General features: G+C 38.7%; 1 protein-coding gene, 1 long non-coding RNA gene and 1 pseudogene across 3 annotated transcripts in view; 1 reads left to right on the top strand and 2 right to left on the bottom strand.

The window, feature by feature from the left end:
* Window positions 1-23,148, top strand: part of LOC122541007 (uncharacterized) — a 49,197-nt gene that overhangs the window by 6,412 nt on the left and 19,637 nt on the right. The gene's annotated exons all lie outside the window — the stretch shown is intronic.
* LOC122541005 (SHC-transforming protein 1-like) overlaps window positions 1,100-23,148 on the bottom strand; it is a 92,299-nt gene continuing 70,250 nt past the window's right edge. The window contains exons 6-12 of one of the 2 annotated variants that reach the window (XM_043677428.2): window positions 23,064-23,115; window positions 21,395-21,521; window positions 21,047-21,224; window positions 18,163-18,235; window positions 15,097-15,285; window positions 9,825-10,078; window positions 1,100-2,491 (exon numbers count right to left, since the gene is read on the bottom strand). In XM_043677428.2, the coding sequence (XP_043533363.1) occupies window positions 2,375-2,491; window positions 9,825-10,078; window positions 15,097-15,285; window positions 18,163-18,235; window positions 21,047-21,224; window positions 21,395-21,521; window positions 23,064-23,115 (990 nt within the window). In that variant the 3' untranslated portion in view covers window positions 1,100-2,374. The remainder of the gene's footprint in view (window positions 2,492-9,824; window positions 10,079-15,096; window positions 15,286-18,162; window positions 18,236-21,046; window positions 21,225-21,394; window positions 21,522-23,063; window positions 23,116-23,148) is intronic. The other variant, XM_043677429.2, reaches the window with a different exon arrangement.
* On the bottom strand, window positions 18,941-19,636 carry LOC148138635 (ATP synthase F(0) complex subunit g, mitochondrial pseudogene; annotated as a pseudogene).

Below are 23,148 nucleotides of genomic sequence, written 5' to 3'. Positions count from 1 at the left end.
CTACATCCAAAACTTCAACCTGATCTACAAAGCTTCTCAAAACTCCTAAAATGCTACAATTTATATTGACATGCCAATTTCCGCTGAATTCAGAAGGAGAAAAGAAAAATTCCAGAGCTTGCATGAACAATACAAAAAAAAGTGCCAAAACCATATGGGCTTGCGTTGATTTGTACTGCCAAAATGAAATTTCAACTCGTCATAATCAACCTCTATTCAAATTTAAGTTGTGCAGGGTGTTGTACAGCCTTCCAATGTTGTGACAGGTCACTAATTACACTTTCTTCCCAATCACTCTTCTCCTCCCTTCCCCTTTCCCTAATTTGGGTATTTCCGAGATGGAATGGCAAAGATGAATGGGTGTAACAGGTCCTGTTACATCACATGCATGCTGTCACCCTAGGCTTGCAGGGGTGTTGAGCAAAGCAGATGCATTGCTGCAGAGAAGAGAGCTCTGCTCCCAATCATCCGTCTCACTTCCCTTCTCATCAGTATGCCGCTTTCCGTTTGGAGAAACTCAAAAGAATCTAGTGAGGTTGCAGGGTGATGGTATTGTGGACAGAGGGATCTGTGCACAGTCTCATGGACTGAATGATAACAGCCAAAGCAAAATGTCTTTCTGTTATTTCAAAATTCCTTTGGATCTTAGGACTATAATCTTTACATCAACAAGGCTACAATTATTTAGTTTTGCCACCAGAGGGAGATGTTGTTGAGAAATAGAGGGCAGATAGCTACATTTAAAAAAAGTTGTTATAGCAATGTTGTGAAGATAGCTTTCTGCAGTTTCAGATGGTGACTCATCACAGCATTTCATATTAATTGTATTAATGATCATTTGGGATTACTTGAGAAATAACTGCATTTCCGTTTGGCATTTTAACAGGGTTATTATGCCATGACATTCATTGTGAAACTAGGATATAAAACAAACTTGCTGTATTCCAATATATTCATTGTATTACAGATTCCATTTGCAATCTATTCAACATTATAACTGAAAATAGATGAAGGCACTTGAGTAGTTGAATAATAAAATGCTGTATGCTATTTAATATATCCCTCACTGTTTAAAAATCAAAGCATCATGAGATAGCAATGAACAAAATAACCTTTTATTCTTCACGTGCACAGCATACCTGCACAAAATTATTTACAAATGATACTGCATTAGAAGTCATGCATGATTCACAATTTTAAGCATTAAAAATACTTCAACTGATTTTCTTTAATAAACTGTTTCAATTGGATGAAGTTATCATGCAATGGAAATAACATCTGTTCCTTGAAATCTGGCATCAAGTTAGACTGATAGAAATGGGATATGTTCAGTAAAATAAATCTCAAATCATGCCATGCTTTGATGCAAGGATGAAGATAATTGACACATGTATATTGTACTTCAGTGTGGAAACCCAGCCAAAAATATTAAAAATATCATTCTGCTTCCAGAATTCTAACTTTCTCCTTGTTACTATTCACAATATTATAAACAAGCAGATACACTTAGAATTAATTTGCTTTATCTAAAATTATCCTACATTTATCAGCTATGAAAAAGTTTGATTCTGCAAAATTTATTTTCCTCCAATAGTTTCAATACACTAATTAACATAACATGAATATGAAAAATCAATATTCCTTTAGAAATGTATTTATTTAATATGATGTATATATATACACACACACATGGATACATGTGCTTTTGTATGTGATAAATCTTTGAACACTCAAAAGAAAGGGAAACAGTAAAACCCTGCATTGGTAAGGTGCTTTTCAAAGCAATATGGGCATTAGTACTGAAAATGCAAACTGTATTGGCACAGAGCAAAGGCATTACTAAAACTACATTCCACTTCCTAAACGTTTTTGCTTCTTAGAATTCTGGCGTGAAGGCAGTTTCCAAACAAATGATTTTAATGTACTGAATACTGCAAATAAAATCATTTGGAAAAAAGAAAAGCTTCTTCATATGCGTAATTTCTCTTTGGAATCAAGGCACATTTTTATGGTCTGCATTTCATTGGGATTGACCTTTGCACGTTTTCAATGCCATTTGTGCTTAGAAATAAAGAAAACAAACATTCACACAGTATGTAACTACACTTGTTATTTCTTCATTTATATTCCTTAAAATATTATATACATTGACACATTAAATTTATTACTTTCTTGTAGCAAACACCAAGTCAGAGGTACAAAGTGATTGTGACCATTGCAGCCTACAATGTTTTTAAACATTATTTTGAAAACAACTCTGCAGTCAGTCAGTCTGTGGATAATCATTCAGAAGACAGCTTTCCAAAATACCTGCACAAGTGCAAATTACTATATCTGCAAGCAAACTCTTTGTCTGAGTTCTTTAATGTTTGTTTTAGACAGCTCTTTTAAGATACAGTTGGTTTCCTGATGAGATGATTGGCAGCTGGTTGTCCACGTGGTAGCTGATCAAATGACTGACACTATCAAATATGCAGTCCTTTGTCCTCACCTTTTATAGGAGAAAAAAAAAGGGATGCATTAAAAAAAATCTTTAATTTTCACTTAATTTATTTAAAGAGCACAAAAATTCTCCAGTGTGAAGAATGCAAAATACAGTTTCATTTTTAGATAATGAACAATAAAATTGTTAAATATTGCACTGGAAGGGCACAAGTTTAACATACTGAGCTGTCAGTATGAATTACATTCAAGTTAATAAATCAGCACAATAGAAAATACAGTTAGAAGCTCTTTTCTTGCAAAGGAAACAGTAAACCCTTTATTGGTGGAATAAGGTGCCAGAGTTCCTTTAACCTTCAATTACTTCTCTGTATTTGGAAATATTTCTTTTTGCATGTAATTATTTCCCTAGTCTTCATAAGTTGTCTGCATTTGACATTAATTTCTGTATCATAATAATTTTCTCACTGCATCTAAACTATTCACTGATACCTTTTAATCAGGACTATTGTGGCTAAGGCAGATCAACTTAGGGCTTGGATTTGTACCTGGGAGTATGACTTTATTGCGATCAGAGAGACTTGGTTTAAGGAAAAGCATGATTGGCAAAAATGTTCCAGGATATAGATGCTTCAGACAGGACAGGGAGAGAAGTAATGGAGGTGGGGGGGGGGGAGGAGGGCAGAGGAGTTGCATTGCTGGTCAGGGATGATATCACGGCTGAGCTGAAGGAGAACACTATGGAGGGCTTGAACAATGAAGCGTTATGGGTGGAGTTGAGAAATAAGGGTGCACTTACATTGTTGGGGAGCCTGTAGTATAGCCCCACCAGTGAGTGTGAGGTAGAAGAACAAAGAGGTAAACAGATTATGGAAAGATGTAGAGGCAACAGTATGGTAGTAATGGGAGATTTTAATTTTCCCCAACATTGATTGGGATACACTTAGTACCCGAGTTCTGGATGGGGCAGAATTTGTAAGGAGCGTCTAGGAAAGTTTTTCTACAGCAGTATGTCAATAGTCCGACAAGGGACGGGGCCATATTGGACCTGATGTTGGGGAATGAGCCAGGCCAGGTGGTAGAAGTTACAGTAGGGGATTTCTTTGGGAATAGTGACTACAATTCTCTAAGTTTTAGAATAATCATAGACAAAGATGAGAGTGGTCCTAAGGGACGAGTACTAAACTGGGCCAAGGCCAATTATATCAAAATTAGGCAGGAGCTGGGAAATGTGGACTGGGGGCAGCTATTTGAAAGGAAGTCCACATTTGATATGTGGGAAGCTTTCAAAGATAGGGACATGCCTCTTCTGCACTTTAAAAACAAGGGATAGGAAAGGCAAGATTCGTGAACAGTGGATGACAGGAGAAATTGTGCAACAAGCCAAGAGGAAAAGGGAAGTGTACATAAGGTGCAGGCAGCTTATAATAGAACGGGCCTTGGAGGAATATCGGGAGAATAGGAACATCCTTGAGTATTGAGTACAGGAGTTGGGAGGTCATGTTGTGGCTGTACAGGACATTGGTTAGGCCACTGTTGGAATATTGCGTCCAATTCTGGTCTCCTTCCTATCGGAAAGATGTTGTGAAGCTTGAAAGGGTTCAGAAAAGATTTACAAGGATGTTGCCAGGGTTGGAGGATCTGAGCTACAGGGAGATGCTGAACAGGCTGGGGCTGTTTTCCCTGGAGTGCCGGAGGCTGAGGGGTGACCTTATAGAGGTTTACAAAATTATGAGGGGCATGGATAGGATAAATAGACAAAGTCTATTCCCTAGGGTCGGGGAGTCCAGAACTAAAGGGCATAGGTTTAGGGTGAGAGGGGAAAGATATAAAAGAGACCTAAGGGGCAACTTTTTCACACAGAGGGTGGTAGGTGTATGGAATGAGCTGCCAGAGGATGTGGTGGAGGCTGGTACAATTGCAACATTTAAGAGGCATTTGGATGGGTATATGAATAGGAAGGGTTTGGAGGGATATGGGCCGGGTGCTGGCAGGTGGGACTAGATTGGGTTGGGATATCTGGTCGGCATGGACGGGTTGGACCGAAGGGTCTGTTTCCATGCTGTCCATCTCTATGACTCTATAAACGAGGAATAGTTTAAGGGGTCATGAAATAGCTTTTGCGCGAAGAATTAGGGAGAATCCCAAGGCTTTTATATAAGAAGCAAGAGAGTAACCAGAGAAAGAGTTGGTCCACTAAAGGATAAGGAAGGAAGGTTGTGTGTCGAACCTGAGAAACTGGGTGAGATTCTCAATGATTACATTGCATCAGTGTTCACTGAGCAACAGGAGGTGATGAATGTTGAGATTAGAGATAGAAGTTTGGTTACTCTGGATCACGTTGAGATAAGGAGGGGCGATGTGTTGGGTAGGCTTAAGGATATTAAAGTGGACAAATCCCCAAGACCGGATGGGATGTATCCCAGATTGCTGAGTAAGGAGAGAGAGGTAATAGCTGGGGCCCTGACAGATATCTTTGTAGCATCCTTAAACACAGGAGAAGGTGCCGGAGGACTGGAGGGTTGCTTTTGTTGTTCCCCTGTACAAGAAGGGTAGTAGGGATATTCCGGGTAACTACAGACCAGTGAGCCTGACATCAGTGTTAGGAAAGTTAATGGAGGAAGTACGGAGGGATAAAAATCTATTTATATTTGGAAAAGAATGGACTTATCAGTGATAGGCAACATGGTTTTGTGTGGGGTAGACCCGCCCTTATCAACTTGAGTTCTTTTGAGGAAGTGACCAAGTTGATAGATGAAAGAAGGGCTGTAGATGTCATATACATGGACTTCAGGAAGGCGTTTAATAAGGTTCCCCATGGTAAACTAATGGAGAAAGTGAAGTCACATGGTGTGCAGGGTGTTCTTGCTAGGTGGATAAAGAACTAGTTGAGCAACAGGAGACAGATTAGTAGTTGAAGGGAGCTTCTCAAAATAGAGAAAGGTGACCAGTGGTGTTCCCCAGGGATCAGTGCTGGGGCCATTGTTGTTTGTAATATACATAAATGACCTGGAAGAGGGCATTGTTAGTCTGATGAGTAAGTTTGCAGATGACACGAAGATTGGTGGAGGAGCAGAAAGTATAGGGGACTGTCAAAGCATACAGATAGACTGGAGAGTTTAAAAATCACACAACACCAGGTTATAGTCCAACAGGTTTAATTGGAAGCACACTAGCTTTCGGAGCGCCGCTCCTTCATCAGGTGATTGTGGAGGACACAATTGTAAGGCACAGAATTTATAGGAAACATTTAGTGTGATGTAACTGAAATTATACATTGAAAAATACCTTGATTGTTGAGTCTTTCATCTGTTCGAATATCCTGGTGTTGTGATTTTTAAACTTTGTACACCCCAGTCTAACATCGACATTTCCAAATCATGACTGGAAAGTTAGACACAGAAGTGGCAGATGGAGTTCAATCCAGGCAAATGTGAGGTGATGCATTTTGGGAAAGCTAATTCTAGAGCGAACTATACTGTAAATGGAAGACCCTTGGGAAAAGTTGATGAGCAGAGAGATCTGGAAGTTCAGGTCCATTGTACCCTGAAGGTGGCTGCATAGGTGAATAGAGTGGTCAAGACGACATATTATGATATGCTTGCCTTCGTCGGATGGGATATGCAGTATAAGAGCTGGCAGGTCACGTTAAAATTGTATAAGACTTTGGTTCGGTCGCATTTAGAATACGATGTACCATTCTGGTCACCACATTACCAAAAGGATGTGGATGCTTTGGAGAGGGTGCAGAGAAGGTTTACAAGGATGTTGCCTGGTATGGAAGGTGCTAGCTATGAAGAGGGGTTGAGTAGGTTAGACTTGTTTTCATTAGAAAAAAGGAGATTGAGTGGGTCCTGATTGAGGTCTACAAAATCATGAAGGGTATAGACTGGGTGGATAGAGATAAGCTTATTCCCAGGGTAAGGTCATGCGTTCAAGGTGAGAGGTGAAAAGTTTAAGGGGGATGTTCACGGCAAGTACTTTACACAGATGGTGGCAGGTGCCTGGAACATGTTGCCAGCAGAGATATTAGAGGCAGGCACGGTAGATTCATTTAAGGTGCATCTGGACAGATGCATGAGTAGGTGGGGAGCTGAGGGATACAGATGCTTAGGATTTGAGAAATATAGTTTAGACAGTGGATTTGGATCGGCTCAGGCTTGGGGTGCCGAAGGGCCTGTTACTGGGCTGTAAATTTTCTTTGTTCTTATTTCTAAACTGCAGAAAACAATTAATGCTATCTTAAACATTCTGCCTTGAGTTCTGTCAGCACAGTCTGCACTAGACAGCACAACTAGATAAAAATGAAAGCTTAAAATTGACCCAAGAAAGAAATGCTTTATTTTTCCTCCAATAATTTTCCTAATGCTGGTGTAAAATGCCATAGACTTGAGAAGCATTCAGCTACATTGTCTAACTGACAAACACAACAAACACAACAAACACAACAAACACAACAAACACAACAAACACAACAAACACAACAAACACAACAAACACAACAAACACAACAAACAGTGAAAGCCAGCTGGTAATGAGTCTATAGAAGTGCTCAACCTGTACCTATTCTTGCCCATTCTCAGCACTAACAGATTTTCCATTGGGGACAATGGGATAATGATTAGAAGTGGAAATCTTGGTTGAATTTTTCATTCTTGGATCAAGGTGCTTGAGGTCATTTGCAGACACCAGTGGCAGTCCTAACTCAGCACTGCTTCTAGCTCGATATGAATTAATGCTGAAAATGTGTTGCTGGAAAAGCACAGCAGGTCAGGCAGCATCCAAGGAACAGGAGAATCGACGTTTCAGGCATGAAGGGCTCATGCCCGATACGTCGATTCTCCTGTTCCTTGGATGCTGCCTGACCTGCTGTGCTTTTCCAGCAACACATTTTCAGCTCTGATCTCCAGCATCTGCAGTCCTCACTTTCTCTGTATGAATTAATACCAACGTGGTCAATATAGTTACACAATAAGCCATCAGGACAACCATGATTACAGACTACAAGGGAAAAAAAAAGTTGTACCATGGTTAAAGAGAGCTAAGCAAATAAAATAGGAACTAATACACAAAATCCAATTTATTTTGCAATACAGTACATTTTAAATAGCAAGAACAAAAGCTATGACAAGCAGAACACAAAGATAGCCAATTCTGTATCCAGACAGCCAAATTTCCCTGTATCTCATGCCTCCTTACTTCCTGAATGAGGAACCTTATCAAATGCCTTTCTAAAATCCATGTATACCACATCCACTGTTAAACCTTCATCAATATGTTTTGTCACATCCTCAAAGAATTCAATAAGGCCTGTGAGGAATGACCTGCCTCTCACAAAGCCATGCTGACTATTTCAAATCAAACTTTGCATTTCTAAATAATCATAAATCCTTTCTCTCAGAATCCTCTCCAATAATTTGCCCAGCACCTAAGACTGACTGGTCTGTGATTTCCAGGATTATCCCTATTCCTTTGCTTGAACAAGGGAATAACATTTGCCACCCTCCAGTCATCTGGCACTATTCCAGTGGAACAGGGAGGACATAAAGATCCTCTCCAAAGGCACAGCGATTTCTTCCCTCGCTTCCTGTTGAAACTTTGGGTATATCCCATCTGGCCCAGGGGACTTATCTATCCTTATGTTTTTCAAAGTTTTCAGCACATTCTCCTCAACATTAATCTGTTTGGCCATATCAGCCTGTTTCCTGTTGTCCTCACAAACATCAAAGTCCCTCTCAGTAGTGAATACTGAAGCAAAGTATTCATTAAGGACCTCCCCAACCTCCTCCAACTCCAGGCACAAGTACCCTCCCTATTCCTGATCAGCTCAACTCTCTCTCTGGCTATCTTCTTGTTCATCACATAAGTGGAGAATGCCTTAGGTTTTCCTTAATGCTACCCATAAAGATTTATTATGCCCTTTCAAGACCTCCTAAGTCCATTCTTCAGTCACTTCCTGGCTACCTTATAACCATCTAGAACCCTATTCTATCCTTGCCTCCTGAATCTTAAGTAAGCTTCCTTCTTCCTCTTGACGAAATGTTCCACAAGACTTGTCACCCAAGGTTCCTTCACCCTACCATCGATTCCTTACCTCAGTGGGACAAACCTATCCAGCACTATCAGCAAGTGCTCCTTAAACAACCTCCACATTTGTCGTGCATTTCCCTGAGAACATTGGTTTCCAATTTCCATGCCCCAGTTCCTGTCTAATACCATTGTAATTCCCCTTTGCCCAATTAAATACTTTCTCATACAGTCTGCTCCTATCCTTCTCCATGACTATAGTAAAGGCCACTATCACTGAAATGTTTTCTCACCGAGAGATCTGTCACCTGGCCTGGTTCGTTGCTAAGCACCAAATCAAATATAGTTTCCCCTCTAGTCGGCCTACCTACATTTTGCATCAGAAATCCTTCCTGGACACACCTGACAAAAACTGCTCCATCCAAACTCTTTGAACTAAGGAGGTTCCAGTCAGTATTAGGGAAGTTAAATCACCCATGGCAACAACCTTGTTACTTCTGTGTCTTTCCAAAATCTGCCTTCCAATCTGCTCCTCTGTATCTCTGCTGCTATTGAGGGGTTTGTAGAAAACGCCCAATAAAGTGACTGCTCGTTTCCAGTTTCTGACTTCCACGCATACTGACTCTGTAGACAAACTCTCCTTAATGACCTCACTTTCTGCAGCTGAGATACTATCCCTGATTCCATGCCACTCCCCCACCTCATTCACCCCCCCACCTTCCTTTTGAAACATCTAAACCCTGGAACATCCAACAATCATTCCTGCCCCTGTGATATCCAAGTCTCTGTTATGGCTACAAAATCATAGTTCCACTAAAAACATCATAAGGATTTATAAAAACATGTACCAAGTCCATTAATCTTCATTTGGAGACAACAGACATAGGAGATTAAATCAATGTGCTTTTAAATGAAGATCTTGTATTGTTATGTCAACACACTTACAGCCAAGGCTAAGGAACAAGTTAGCCAATATCAATAGTTCATTATTTTGACAGTATGTACCACAGAGTGAAATATGCAAAGGGAAATGAAAAAAAGAAATTGTAGTATTTGTATGCATCATCATCCTGTCATAGAGATGCCTTGATGAACCTTAAGACTTGTACTGCAGACCACCACAATGCAACACCATCAAGACTAATGTGGTAATATTTGCCAGGTAACAAGATTGTAATTTGTAGATTGTAACTTGTAGTAGTAACTTGCATTAAAATTAAAAGTATTTCATATTTTTCATGGTAGAACAGGATTTGCTAGATATTTAATACACCTCTGCAGTTGTTGTTTTGCCATGGCATTCTTTAATCTTAAAACTTTTATTGTTATAATTGCTTCTCCACTCTAATACTTACTAAGCCTTCAGGATCCACCAGTAGTAAATGCTTAGCTTGTCCTCCCTGCAGCCCAGTCAGTACATATTGTTCTGGTGTGGTCACACTTTCCCGTACCAGAAAGTCACCATCTTTTATCAGCAGCCTTTCAGCTTCCTGTCTGCTCATTCGTCCACGGTACCAGACTTCCTTTGCCAGCTGCTCTCTCATCGAAGACAAAGTATTGGACAGTGGGACAGCTGTAGTCCTGTTGAATGTTGCAGCATCCACTTGTTCTGTGGTAAAATAATCAGAGTTTGGATAATTATTGTAGACACTTATTTACTCTAAAATAATCAAAAACCAAGGATAAAACACTCACTATAAAGATAAATAGGCTGAGGACAAGCAGCCAGCATCACATAACACTAAACGTTGGTCCTGGATTACATCTGGAATTATACTGCATTTCATCACTGGAGTATTTTTGACATTCGTTTTTGTTCTCCTTCTCTAAAAAAGGTGTCAACTCATGGTCATACATACTTTTCCAGATGCCATCAACTCTCTGGAACCCTACTAACATGACCATTTTTCAGGTGTATTACAAAACAGCAACATTTGTAGGATCTTTAAAAAAGATGACAGAGGAGATAAGAAGTGACAGACTCTATTGTGGAAGTAATGGAACAGTGATCGGGGAGAATAGTTATGGCTGAGTTTACCCTCCCTAATCTGAGGATGCCAAAGTCAACTAAAGCACTTCCACTAACACCCTTTTGTGTTAGCCAAAAAAGGCCAGCAAAGTAAATTGGAGAACTTTGCAAGTTTTATGCTTCAATATCCTACTTTGTGATGCAGTTAACAATTGATCCATCAGAGCACCCAAATTATTTTGTAATTGAATATTAATAGTGTAGAAGTGTTTTGTTCAACCACTTATCAGTCTTGGTGTTAATGTTAAAGCGTTCTCTAATACAAGACAGCTCATTATTATGTTTGTTGTAACACCGCCACAATGCAACATGTTCAACATTGTTATCAAATGTCTATGAAGACAAAACAGTGTTCAGATAAATACTGCTACACAATAGTCCAGAACTACATTTAGATACCCTTTGATAGTTATGTTGTTGTTTATTACTTCTGGTAATCCAGCACAACCTCTATGGTCTTGAACTTAAGGATTACATTAATTGCATTTGACCTTTGAATTGAAAAGCAATTTAAGGATAAGTATACACACGTGAAAGTAAGTGTATATTCATATGGTAGTAATTCTCTTAAATTTGTAACTTTTATCTTTGATTTCACAGGCACAGTAAAGAATGACAACAGCGGGTCATCTACCAGAGAGCAGTGGAGCCCAGGTCATTGAATATAGTTTAGGTGGAGTTATATTTTGATTTACAAGGGAGTTGAGGGTTACGAGAGAGCAGGCAGAAAAGTGAAATTAAGACCACAATCAGATCAACCATCATCTTAGTGATGGCAGAATAGGTTCTAGGGCTCAAAAGGCCTACGTCTTCTGCAGTTCTCTGCTTGTAAGTAATTCTGACCCACAGCAACTTAATCTCCATCACAGTTATGGAAAGGAAGCAGGTCCCAAACCCACCTCAATTCGAACTTGGATTGAACTCCTTCCTGTTGGCACCAATCTGATCCATATCAACCATCCAATCCACCAAGCCAATTGTCCGCTATTAATAAATCAGAATTGCTGTGGCAACATGCACTTTCACATGGATGTAGTAGCTTGGAGCTATGGATTGTGACGGGATAGGCTCCAATTTACTTTCATCACATTGTTGACCAGCAATCTCTCCTCACCATTGACATATGTTTGGAAGGATTACAAGATCATACTCAACCTGTTTGACTGTATTCTGAATGCAATTTCCTTTTCCATCAAATCCTATACTTGCTACTTCTGCTCCTGGTTCTTAAGTTCTTGTAACTGCTACAAATATGTTCTTTTACTGTTTCTTTAAAAGAATGTGATTTTATTTATGGACTACCACAGACTATGTCTGGATTGCATTTCTTCACAAAGTTAAATTAGTGGACTGACAGCAAAGGCACTGATATCTGATGTGCTCATTAGTTAGAACCATATGTTGAGTTAATTTCCTGAAAATTAACAGGAAAACATAGACAAATCATATTACAGATAAGTCCAATTTCCAGAAAAGACTATCAAATGGTTTACTTACACTCTAGTACAATACCAGTTCAGAATGCCTTAAATGAATGCAAAAACAAAAAAAGTGAAACAGACAAAACAAAAATCCTGCAGTGCTAATGACTGCAAATCAGAAATGGCTCGATTCCAGTTCAGAGGTTTCATCAAACCCTTGCTTGCAAATGAAATGCTTCATCTGCACTAAGCAGATGATCTAATTTAATGTTTTAATTTCCATCTGGACCCTGCAGAGCAGGGGTTCTATTAGCATACAGTTTATTGGAAATGTGATAGCCATTTCCTGTGGGGATAGTCATACATCACAAGGACAAATCGTAGTTGGGTGGCTCTGTAAAAAAAAAACTGCATTTTCAAAATTGTATTCTGCTTCATAGAAATGTTAATTTGGTTAATAATTGTGATGCAGTTTTTTTGTAAAGTTAAATAGATTTTGAAATGCTGTGGAGAAGATAGCAAATGTGACACCAATTCATTGTTCTCTGATGCATGTACACCAGGTATTACAATTTGGAGTATATTAATTGAACATCTATGATATAATTATGAATAGGAAGTAACTTTGTTCATGAAAACCTAAATTTATTGCTGCGGGCTAGAAGGATATAAAGAATTACCAGCTGCTTCTGAAACCAACTATCAAGGCATTGTCCACCCTCCTACAAACACTCTCCAGTATTTACCTCAAGCTGCTTTCTCCACTTGCCCAACTGAACCCTACACCCTACCCCACTCTGAGTATTAATCCCTCTATTACGTATTTTGCTGCTACCCATCCGCCTTAAGCTTCCAATTAAATCTAAAACGCGTTGGCTGGAATAGGATCTATTGAGTATTCTGAAGATCAGTCAAGTAAATTTGCCACTTGAACTGTTGTCCAGGTTTTGGTAATATCCTTGCTGTTTATAACTGTCTTGAGAGAGAGCAAAAAGGAGTTCAAAGATTATAGTTGGGTATCAACCAAACCAGGTTCATCTTCCTTCATAACAAATGGAGCAACAGATACAGGTTAAATGTTTCTGCCATGTTCTCCTGAATATTTCTAATGAACAAAATCCTGTTCCTTAAACATAGTTCAAAGGGTGTGATAAATGCATCTTTTTGGTCAAGGCTTAGCTTCTACTTTAAATGCAGCATTTGCAACCCACTTGTTACATTGCAATAATACATGTCTGTGTTGTACATTTGAATTTTGTCACAGACTATTCAGTTTTGCTGTAAAAATGTTTCTTCAGGGATTAACTGCACATATTTTGATAGATTAACCAAGTAGCAGACAACCTCCCTTTCAAATTTACATAACTAGAAATACGGGCATTGCTGGCTAGGCCAGTATTTATTGTACATCGCTAATTGCCCAGAGGGCAGTTTTCTTTCTGCATCTGGAGTGACATGTAGGCCAAACTAGGCAAGGATAACAGTTTCTTTCTCCAAAGGAGATTTATGAACCAGATGGGTTTTACCTGAGAATCAATAATGGTTTCATGATCATCCAATTCCACCATCTGCCATAATGGCATTTGAACCCAGATCCCCAGAACATTATCTGGATCTCTGGATTAATAGTCTCACAGTAATACCATTAGGCCATTGACTCGTCTTGGAAGTTGAGGTTTGACTGATCAACAAACGGTTAGATTTTCAGACGACCATCAGATCAATTTACTGACCAAATTATAACAATGTTGTAAAAGGACTGATCTTGTGCTCCTCACATCTAATTCGGGACATATCCAGAGCAAAACAGTAGGTGGTCAGGCTGGGAGACATTCTAGCTCTCTACAATTTGCAGAATTTTCTGCCTTACAAACAAATATGTGCATCATTATCAGAGTAATTCATTGGGATGGAAAATATCAAGCACTATATTTACCATCCTTGCCCTCATACCAATAGTAGAGGATACAAATAAGCATAACTGCAGTTTGTTTCGAAGATGGACAGGATTTTATGGTTAAGCGGACTCCACAAGATTGTAATCGATTGTAGTTAATGGCCTAGTTTCAACTGATCACTCTACCTTACAAATAAGAAAAATAATTTTGTCTTCAGCTTCCATTGGCTGGTACCCTACCCTTAGATAGCTGAAGCTTACACAGTAGCAAATTCACCAGTTCTTGCTGTCAGAGACAATGCAGGCAGCTATCCCCATCCCTGACCAAAATAAAGAGGTTTTTTTCAGGAAAATTAACCAATGTTATCATGGAATTCCACCCACGTAGCAAATTCCATTCAATGCATCGCCTAGAAATCCCTACCAAAAATGATTGTAACCATTGTGTGTCCATGACTCAAGCCGTCTAGTCAGTTTGATAGCCAATGCCAAAACCACAGCTATGCTGTTTTCTTAATGGTATATTCCTTCATTTTTAAGTTGTATTGATCTACTTTCCTCCCAATGCTGACACTTAGAGGCATTGTACATCTGCAACTTGAAGCTTGTTAATTATAACATGAGAATAATCTAAATGAGAACTCTGAATTTCAGATTCAAAGCAGTGAGTGGGACATTTCAAAAAAGAGTGGGGGAGTCAAAACATTTACCATGTCATCCTACAGCATCATTAACTGTCCCCAGCTACACTATTTTGAAGTTCTAAAATATTGGATGTGCTTTTCATTAAAGTTTTAATTGGTAGAATTAACAAATATATCCTGTGCAAATAACTAAAAGTTATATTTTTAAAAAACTGCCAATGGTGGAGATCACAAGTACAGAAGAAACTTCCAACATTAGCTCAAGTGTGAAAAAGGGAAGTTGCAGATTTGGCACCTGTTATCCATTCCACCAGAAGAGTAGAAAGGGGAGTCAGCCCACTACTGACAGCTTTGTGCTACTCACCCAAGTTGAATAATTTCATCTATACTCAGAAAATGCTTGAAGTATTCAATAGATTCCAAGGTAAATCGTCCATGGTTATTGGCAAGAAATACCTCAAATGGGTTGAACATTTTAAAAGATTCAGTTATCAAATGTGCTGTCAAATTAATAAAATAAACAGCCTATCCTTAAAAGATTACAAAACTACAGAGGCTTCTGAAGCCTGTGTCAATAGTAGCACAACAATGAACTTCAGTTTTGGATGGAAATTCTCAGTCTTTGAATTAACTTACTTTGGTCATATATATCTTTGCACAAGTTAGCAAAGATCTGGCCAGATGCTCCATTCCTGGCAGAAGAGGTGGGTTTCTCCACATTCTGTGTGTTCATATAAGATGGATCATCAAAAAGATCAGACCTGCTGCTGGCTTTGATTGGCAGAATGTTTCTATTAGTTTGTGGAAATCTAGTCCATGAATTGCCTGAAATATTAATTATGTAGGATCCTTACTTTATAGAATCATTGAATTATTGCTTCAACAATAAAAGTAAATATGGAAGTTGCATTTTGTATTCTAAAACAGGTTAAAGTAATTCTGAATTTAAAGCAGCTGTTCATATGCAGATAACTCAGTGGAGCTGTTCAATCTACTTGGTAAATATCTGTTCCTAGAAAACCTTTAGCCGTAAGTAGTTCTAGAGGACATCATCTAATATGCTGTAGAACAAAAGTTGAGTGTACTTATTTCAATCACATCTCACAATAAATCACAACTTAAAAGTCTGAAGCATGCCCATGCTTAAGTAGCCAACAGAATTGAAAACCAAGTCACAAAACATTCACAAAATTTAGAAATAGGCAAGCCACCAGCAATAAGAAAAAAAACTGAAAAAAAAAGTAGGCTAAAGAAGCACAAAAAGAATTAGCTTTACCAATTCTGTACCACTGTGTATATATAATCTCTTCTACAACTTCAAACATACTGCTTTCAGTGGTTTGGTGTCTGAGTTATAACTGCCAGCAGAAGAAACTCAAAAGCATCAAACTAAAACCCATTGGATTTTGTCCATGATTTACAGTATTTATAAAACAGGCCTGGATTTGTCACTCATCTTGCCATCTTCCAACATATATTGCACTGACTTGCCACCATCTCTCGCTGGCAATAAATGATAGACAATAAATTCTAGACTTGTTCTCCTTTGTGTCTATCAGTGGAAATGTTTAAGACTCAGTACTAAAAGTCTTAAAGTAGTCATTACTACACGTGAAACAGAAATTGTGCTTTATGACATGTAAATATCAAAACCAATAAAGCATAAATATTAGAACTTTAGCAAATGTAGGTAGGAGTCAACAATGAAATTTAAATTCAAACACGGCATACTGTTTGTACAACAAGTGAGACTTGAAATTATTATAGGTCTTAACTTTCCAAGAATATTTGGTCATATGTTTTAAGTGACTGCACACATAAAAGAAATTCAGTTAAGAGCTTTCCAATTCAGAGAACAATTGAACTAAAGACAATGTAGGAGGAGATGAATAATGACTGAATATTAAGATGAGACAGATGTGTGGATTGATGAGAAATGACAGTATCAGAAACCAGAACGCCAGGGAGGTCTGAATACTATGCGAGCATTGAGAAAAGTAGTCTTTGAAGGGAGACAGTGGCATACAGATGTCATTGAACTAATAAACTAGAGGCACAGGCTAATACTTTGGAGCACTGGTTCATATCCTACCAGTGCAGATGGTGCAATCTGAGTTCAATAGGGAGATTACTTTTCAATTCCAGAAGTGGTAATCATGAAACAACAAACTGTTACAAAATTCCATTTCCATCTAGTTCACAAATGTCTGCTAGGGAAGGAAGTCTGCCAATCTTACTTGGTTTGGCCCATGTTACTCGAGTCGCAAACCAATGTGCTTTACTCTTAACTACCTTCAAAATGGCTGAACTGACCACTAAGTTTAAGGTGAATCAGGATAGTCAACAAAAACCTGCCTTGCAAAAAAAAAGGTTGAGGGGAGATCAAAAGGCCCAAGCACACATGGAAAAACATGGTGACAAGAGACTTAAAATGTTTTGTATTTGGAAGAGGAATGGGTGACTTGATAGGAAAAGATGGAGAAGGGTGATCAATTTATATTTTGGTGACACTACGGAAAAACTGGAGAAGCTCAGAGGTGCTGAAAACAAACTGGTTAACAAGAGTAATGAAAGTACTGGAAAGCTGGTGAAGCAAAGAAAACAAAGTGTACAGAGGGAAAAATGTTCTGAGCTTAAGGAGATGATTGCATGAGTAATTAAAAGTAGAAGGGGCAAGATGCACAAGGTAATGGGTAACATGGGAAACATGTTTAAAGGAGGTTTGGTTGGCTGAGTTCTGGGAGGTCCGATTGGGATGCAGACAAACATGCAAAACAGTTGTAAAAAAGCTCTAAGAGTGGAAGGATTTTATCGACATTGAGTACGGAATGTCAAAAGAGGAGGTGAGAACAGGAGTGAGATAAATTCCTGTAAAGGACGAGTGTCATAACACAAAAGGCTGAGCATTAGGAAAGACAGAGGGTGAAGTTCAGGAGGAAGATTGAGGTGCAGGTAAGAGTTGAGTTAGCAGTAATCTGTGGGAAAGCCCAGAGATTGGATGATCCTGAGCTCAGTAAAAAGCAGAGACTCTGACAAGGAGGTACAGAAGTGAGATTCCCTTGATTTTACAATGTGGTTTCTGAGATGGTAATAGGCTTTGGAGCTGGGATGCAGGATTGAGGACCTATCCTGGCAGCTGATTAGTACTTCTTTCCTAGTAAAAGCAAAATCCTGCAGGTGACTAGAAAATCTCAGCGGATCTGGCAGCATCTGTGAGAAAGTAACGGCTTTAATGTTTGAGTCCACAATGATTTTTCAACAGAAGTCATATTAGAATTGAAGCCTTAAAACTTTTTCTCTCTGTAGATGCTTAGTTTCTCCAGCACTTTGAATCATATACTGAGAGTGAAGTAAAAACAAAGTAGCAGCAACAAACCAGTCAAAAACTCAGCTGTGATTTGATTGAATCCAATTCAAAAGATACCAGCCAATCGAAATACTGAATCAAAAGGAACAAATTAAAACCTCATAATATAGCATTGAGCTAACCAAAAAGCTGAAACATTCAGTTAAGTATACTCAGTAACCAATGAACAATATCCTTAGTCTTCAATTATTTATCTCTCAATCCATAAAAGAAAATCACAAAAATATGCAATTTTTAAAATGATCCAAAAGCAGAGTTACAATATTTATGACTAATTAAAAAAACGCAAATACTAAATTTTACAATTTTTAAATCCGGGGAGGTACATTACATACCTGCCATAATGAAAGTTTCTTTGTGTGGGTCTGAATAATTTTCATAAATGGTAACAGATGATGGGCTAGCAGTCTGTGAAAACAACATATTCAATATCATGGAACAGCAAACCATTTCAAATAAAGTGCAATGTATAAAATTACTTTGTGTACAATAACTCAGTCAGACAGCAGAAAGATAGGGCAGAAAATTTCAGGGGTTGCACAGGATGGAGGAATGTGTAGTTTCCACAATCTTGGAAAGGACTGATAGACCATTATGAAACTCGCCCTGTAATCTTAATATTGCTGCAGATGGGCTAAAGTGCCTAACTGAGGGATTTTCATCCTTTGTTCGTCCAGTGTTTGGGAGCTTCCAGTCAATCAATCCGATTAGCCAGAAGTTCTATCATTCCAAACAGCACCAAAGGTCAATAGTGGGCACCAGTGACCATGACACAGGCTCAATAATCAAAGTCTTAAATTTTATGGGGGTCCTGCTGTTTCCTGGGCCAAAATGGTTGGGTCAAGGGAGGGCAGTGGCAGCTCTGGGGCCCTGATTTCTCTGACTGGCCCTCATCAGAACTGTCCTGACAAAAGATAAGTTCCTGGATTTTAGGGTGGGGGCACTCAACATCTTTGGGAGTGCTGCCCAATTCAGGTGCTCTCTGTCTCTCTTCCCTCCTCTTTCATAAAGGCCTTTAAAAATGGCCTGCCCATTCTCATCTAAATGCCTACATTAGCTGTTTTTCTTTCAAAGACCCACTCCTGCTTTGATTTAATTTGAAATATTATTAATTTACAATGGAATGTTGGCTCCACAAAGGGCATTGTTCATACTTTTATATCCAATCAAGCTTCATCGAATAATGACCTCACCCATGTATAACCACATCTAAATTCCAGTGGCCACCAGTGTGTTCCTTACGGCATCCTTTACCGTTACATGTTTGTAAGCCCCCTCCTTAAATTATATCACTAAATCCTTAAAGCTTTCAACAGCCAGTGGATTTCTGTAAGAGTTGGAGGAATCAGCTTCATGCAGGCATATTTCCAGAAGGTAGCCAGATGAGGCTCAGAATAATTAGCAACAGCAAAGGAAAGTTTTGGACCCTGGGTCACTAGGTTGTGTATCAGCTGCCAAGCCATGACCACCATATTTCTGTATTTTACCAAGGCTGTATATTCTTGGGGTTGATTGAACTTTTAATAAGCACAATTGATCCTTAATTATTTACATTTGGTGGGCAAACTTCCCATTTGGCACCCACCCACTGTATTAGGGGATTAGTTTGAGGTGAATGGGAAGGTGGTGAGCTAGCCACTTGACCTATTTTAAGTGACCCCATGTTGGAAACACTCAAAGGGAATATGTAATTTCCAGACCATCATCACTTTTATAGCATCTCACACAAAAGGGTACATATTGTGAACAGTAAAATAGGAAACTCAATTTTAAATGCAAGGAATTTTAAAGAGTTTTGAAGTATACATGCAGGAGGCCATTCAACCTATCGAGCCTGCTCCTCAATCAACAGGATCGAGGTTGAGCATCCACTTCATTATCTTTACCCGACACTATCCCAATTTCTCGCTACATCATTGGGCTTTACAAATTTGGCTCTCTCTATTTTGCACATAATTCAATGAGCGAGGTTTCACAGTCCTTTGGAAAAAGGATTCCAAAATTTCCCTCTTATCTTGAACTTCTGATGCTGTCCCTCAACATTATTCCACTCATCTTTTACTCAAATCCTCTTATGATAAAAGCTAATATACATTACCCTGCATGTTCAGTGACTTATTGACAAGGAGGCACAGCATCTTTTATATATCTATAGACTCTCACCATTTAAGAAACACTCTGCATCTGTTCTTTCCACCAAAGTGGTAACCTCGCATTTTTCCACATTATATCCCATTGTGCATTTTCTTGCCCATTCACTAAGTCTGTCCAAGTTCTCTTAAAGTCACTTAACATCATCTTCACAGCACACATTCCCACAGTTTTGCATCATCCATAACCTTGGATATATTACATTTAGTCCCCACATCCAAATAAATGAATATATTATGAACAGTTAGATCCTAGCTACTGATCCTTATGGTACTCCACTGGTCACAGTCTGCTAGAGTGAGAATTACTGGTGTATTCCTAATGTTTTCTGCCTGTTAACGGATCCTTAACCTATGCCAATACATTACTTCCTATTCCATGTGGTTTACATTTTGGTTACGCAACTTTAGCCTTCTGAAATCCCTGTTCAGCCCCTCCCTGTTCTACCATCCAATTGAATCATGGATGATCCAATACTCCTCTCACCATTTCCCTGCCCTTTCCCCGCAACCCTTGAATCTCCTACTAATCAACAATCTCTCTCAATCTTAAATATACATTCTGGATTCTGGCGTTACAGCTCTCTGTGACAAGGAGTTCCAAAAACCACTCGACTCTCTGAAGAAATCCCTCCTATCAGTCTTAAATTGGCATCCCTTAATGTAGGATGAAGTTTAGTCCTGCTGGGAGGCAAACCCAAGACTACAACTACAATACTCAACCTGCAATTTGCACATTTCCAGTACCAACTTCAAATCATCATGTTGGCAATGTCATTCTTTCGCAAATGTAATTTTCCATTCCTGCTACACAAACATTATTCATCCAGCTTTATCTTCTAGTCTGTTTAATGATGATAACTTGCACTATAAAGTTGGACTTGGGTTTTCTCTGTACAACTAAAGAAATAGAAGTACATAGAAGATGTAAAAGCTTTCAAATAATTTCCAGCAATTCATATTCAGTGCTAAAATGACAGTCACCCTTTTGAAACGGGTATGTTCATATAAAGAATCTAATACTCTAGCTATATCTGACATTGAAATACTACCAAACACAATCACTAACCTGTGAAAAGTCTCCATCTTTTTTTATTTGGCTGTTATTACTGTAGACTGCTGAGTCCTCCTTTACTTTTGCATTTTCTGGGCTTCCTGGTGGTGCTAGTTTACCTGCCGTTTCATTGTAGTATCCATGGTTCTGATCTTCATCACCCTCCACATTCCATATTGCAAGGCCTGGCCTTCTGCAACACAAGAACAGCAGCAAAGACTCTATAAAACATCTGCAACCACTTCATCAGATGATCTTGTTTTATGTAGTGGCCTGTATAAAAACCATTTCCTGGGTATTAGTTTGTCATGCTTATTAATGTTTTTAAAATTTTTTTAATTGGGAATTTTCAGATATACTGACCTTTCATTAGGTGTAATAACTACAGGTGAATTCTTCAAGTATTGTTTAAATCGAAGTTCAAATGCTTTTCCTATGGTATTTATAACATCCTGGGCTAAATCTTCAGAACACTCTACAATATGGCAAGCTGAAATATAATGCAAAAAGAGTTTGATTTTGCCAATGAAATTATAGTAGAAGGTTACATGAATTCTGACACTTCCATTTCAAGTTTAACACACTCCAAAAGGAAGCAATTTATATTAAACTTTTATTACTGATAAATATTGTGAACACCAATAATTAAGTACAAAAACATAAGTATTAGTATTTAGCTCATGATGTACTTCTCCACTTGGTATAAAAGCAGAGAATTGAACATTTTATGAAATAGTTAAGCAACTAGAGTTCTACATATTCACAGTGATCAAATTTGTAGGTAACTCCTGGCTGAACATAATTGTGCCACTCAATTTGTAGTCTGCCTTTCCAATTATTCTGGTGATGTATTTTCCACAGGCACCAGAATTTTAAAACAAAATGTTTGAAACTTGCAAAATTAAACAACCTTTACTTCAAGGACGGTGATACAAATAGAAATTGCCCATTGGGCAGATGCAGCATGGGTTCGTGAAAGGCAGGTTATGCTTAACTAATCTACTGGAGTTCTATAAAGATATCATGAGCATGGTAGACAACTGGGAACCAGTAGATGTGGTGCATCTAGATTTCCAAAAGGCATTTGACAAGGTGCCACACAAATCACTGCTGTATAAGGTAAAGTTGCATGATAATGTATTAGCATGGATAGAGAATCAGTTAACTAACAGGAAGCAAAGATTGGGGGAAAATGGGTGCTTTTCAGGTTGGCAATCAATAACTAGTGGTGTACCTCAGATCAGTGTTGGCACTGCAATTATTCACAATTAACATAGATGATTCGAAGTTGGGGACCATGTGTAGTGTGTCAAAGTTTGCAGACTGGAAATATACTCATTGGAATTTAGAAGAATGAAAGGGATCTTACAGAAACAGAAATAAAGCAGATGTTTCTACTGCTGGGTAAAACCTGGACAAGAGAGGGTATAGCCTCAAAATTAGGGGGAGCAGATTTAGGACCGAATTGAGAAGGAACAACTTCAGCCAGAGGATTGAGAATCTGTGGAATTCCATGCCCAGTGAAGCAGTTGAGGATTCTTTGTTGAATGTTTCTAAAATGAAGAATTTTTTGAACAGTAAAGAATTTAAGGGTTATGGCAAGAGGGCAGGTAAGTAGAGCTGAGGCCACCAAAAGATCAGCCGTGATCTTATTGCATAGTGGAGCAGCTTGAAGAGCTAGATGGCCTACTCATTTTTCTTATGTTGTTCTTATGTACAGTATAATCGCCATAATATCGTTAGAGTCATAGAGATGTACAGCATGGAAACAGACCCTTCGGTCCAACCCGTCCATGCCGACCAGATATCCCAACCCAATCTAGTCCCACCTGCCAGCACCCGGCCCATATCCCTCCAAACCCTTCCTATTCATATACCCATTCAAATGCCTCTTAAATGTTGCAATTGTATCAGCCTCCACCACATCCTCTGGCAGCTCATTCCATACACGTACCACCCTCTGCGTGAAAAAGTTGCATTGAAATGGATTACATGAAAGAAATTGCTGACAATTCCGAAAGCAATTACATACCTCTTTGATTTACTGGGTCCTTGGCAACGTAAGCTACATAATCAGTTGTATCCTAAAAGAGGGAGTTTTACAGTTATCATTCATA

Source organism: Chiloscyllium plagiosum, unplaced genomic scaffold, assembly GCF_037043375.1.
Source record: "Chiloscyllium plagiosum isolate Xiang-an unplaced genomic scaffold, Cpla_swu_hap1 HiC_scaffold_39, whole genome shotgun sequence".
NCBI classification, from domain to species: domain Eukaryota; kingdom Metazoa; phylum Chordata; class Chondrichthyes; order Orectolobiformes; family Hemiscylliidae; genus Chiloscyllium; species Chiloscyllium plagiosum.
This window is presented reverse-complemented; position numbering and strand designations above follow the sequence as displayed.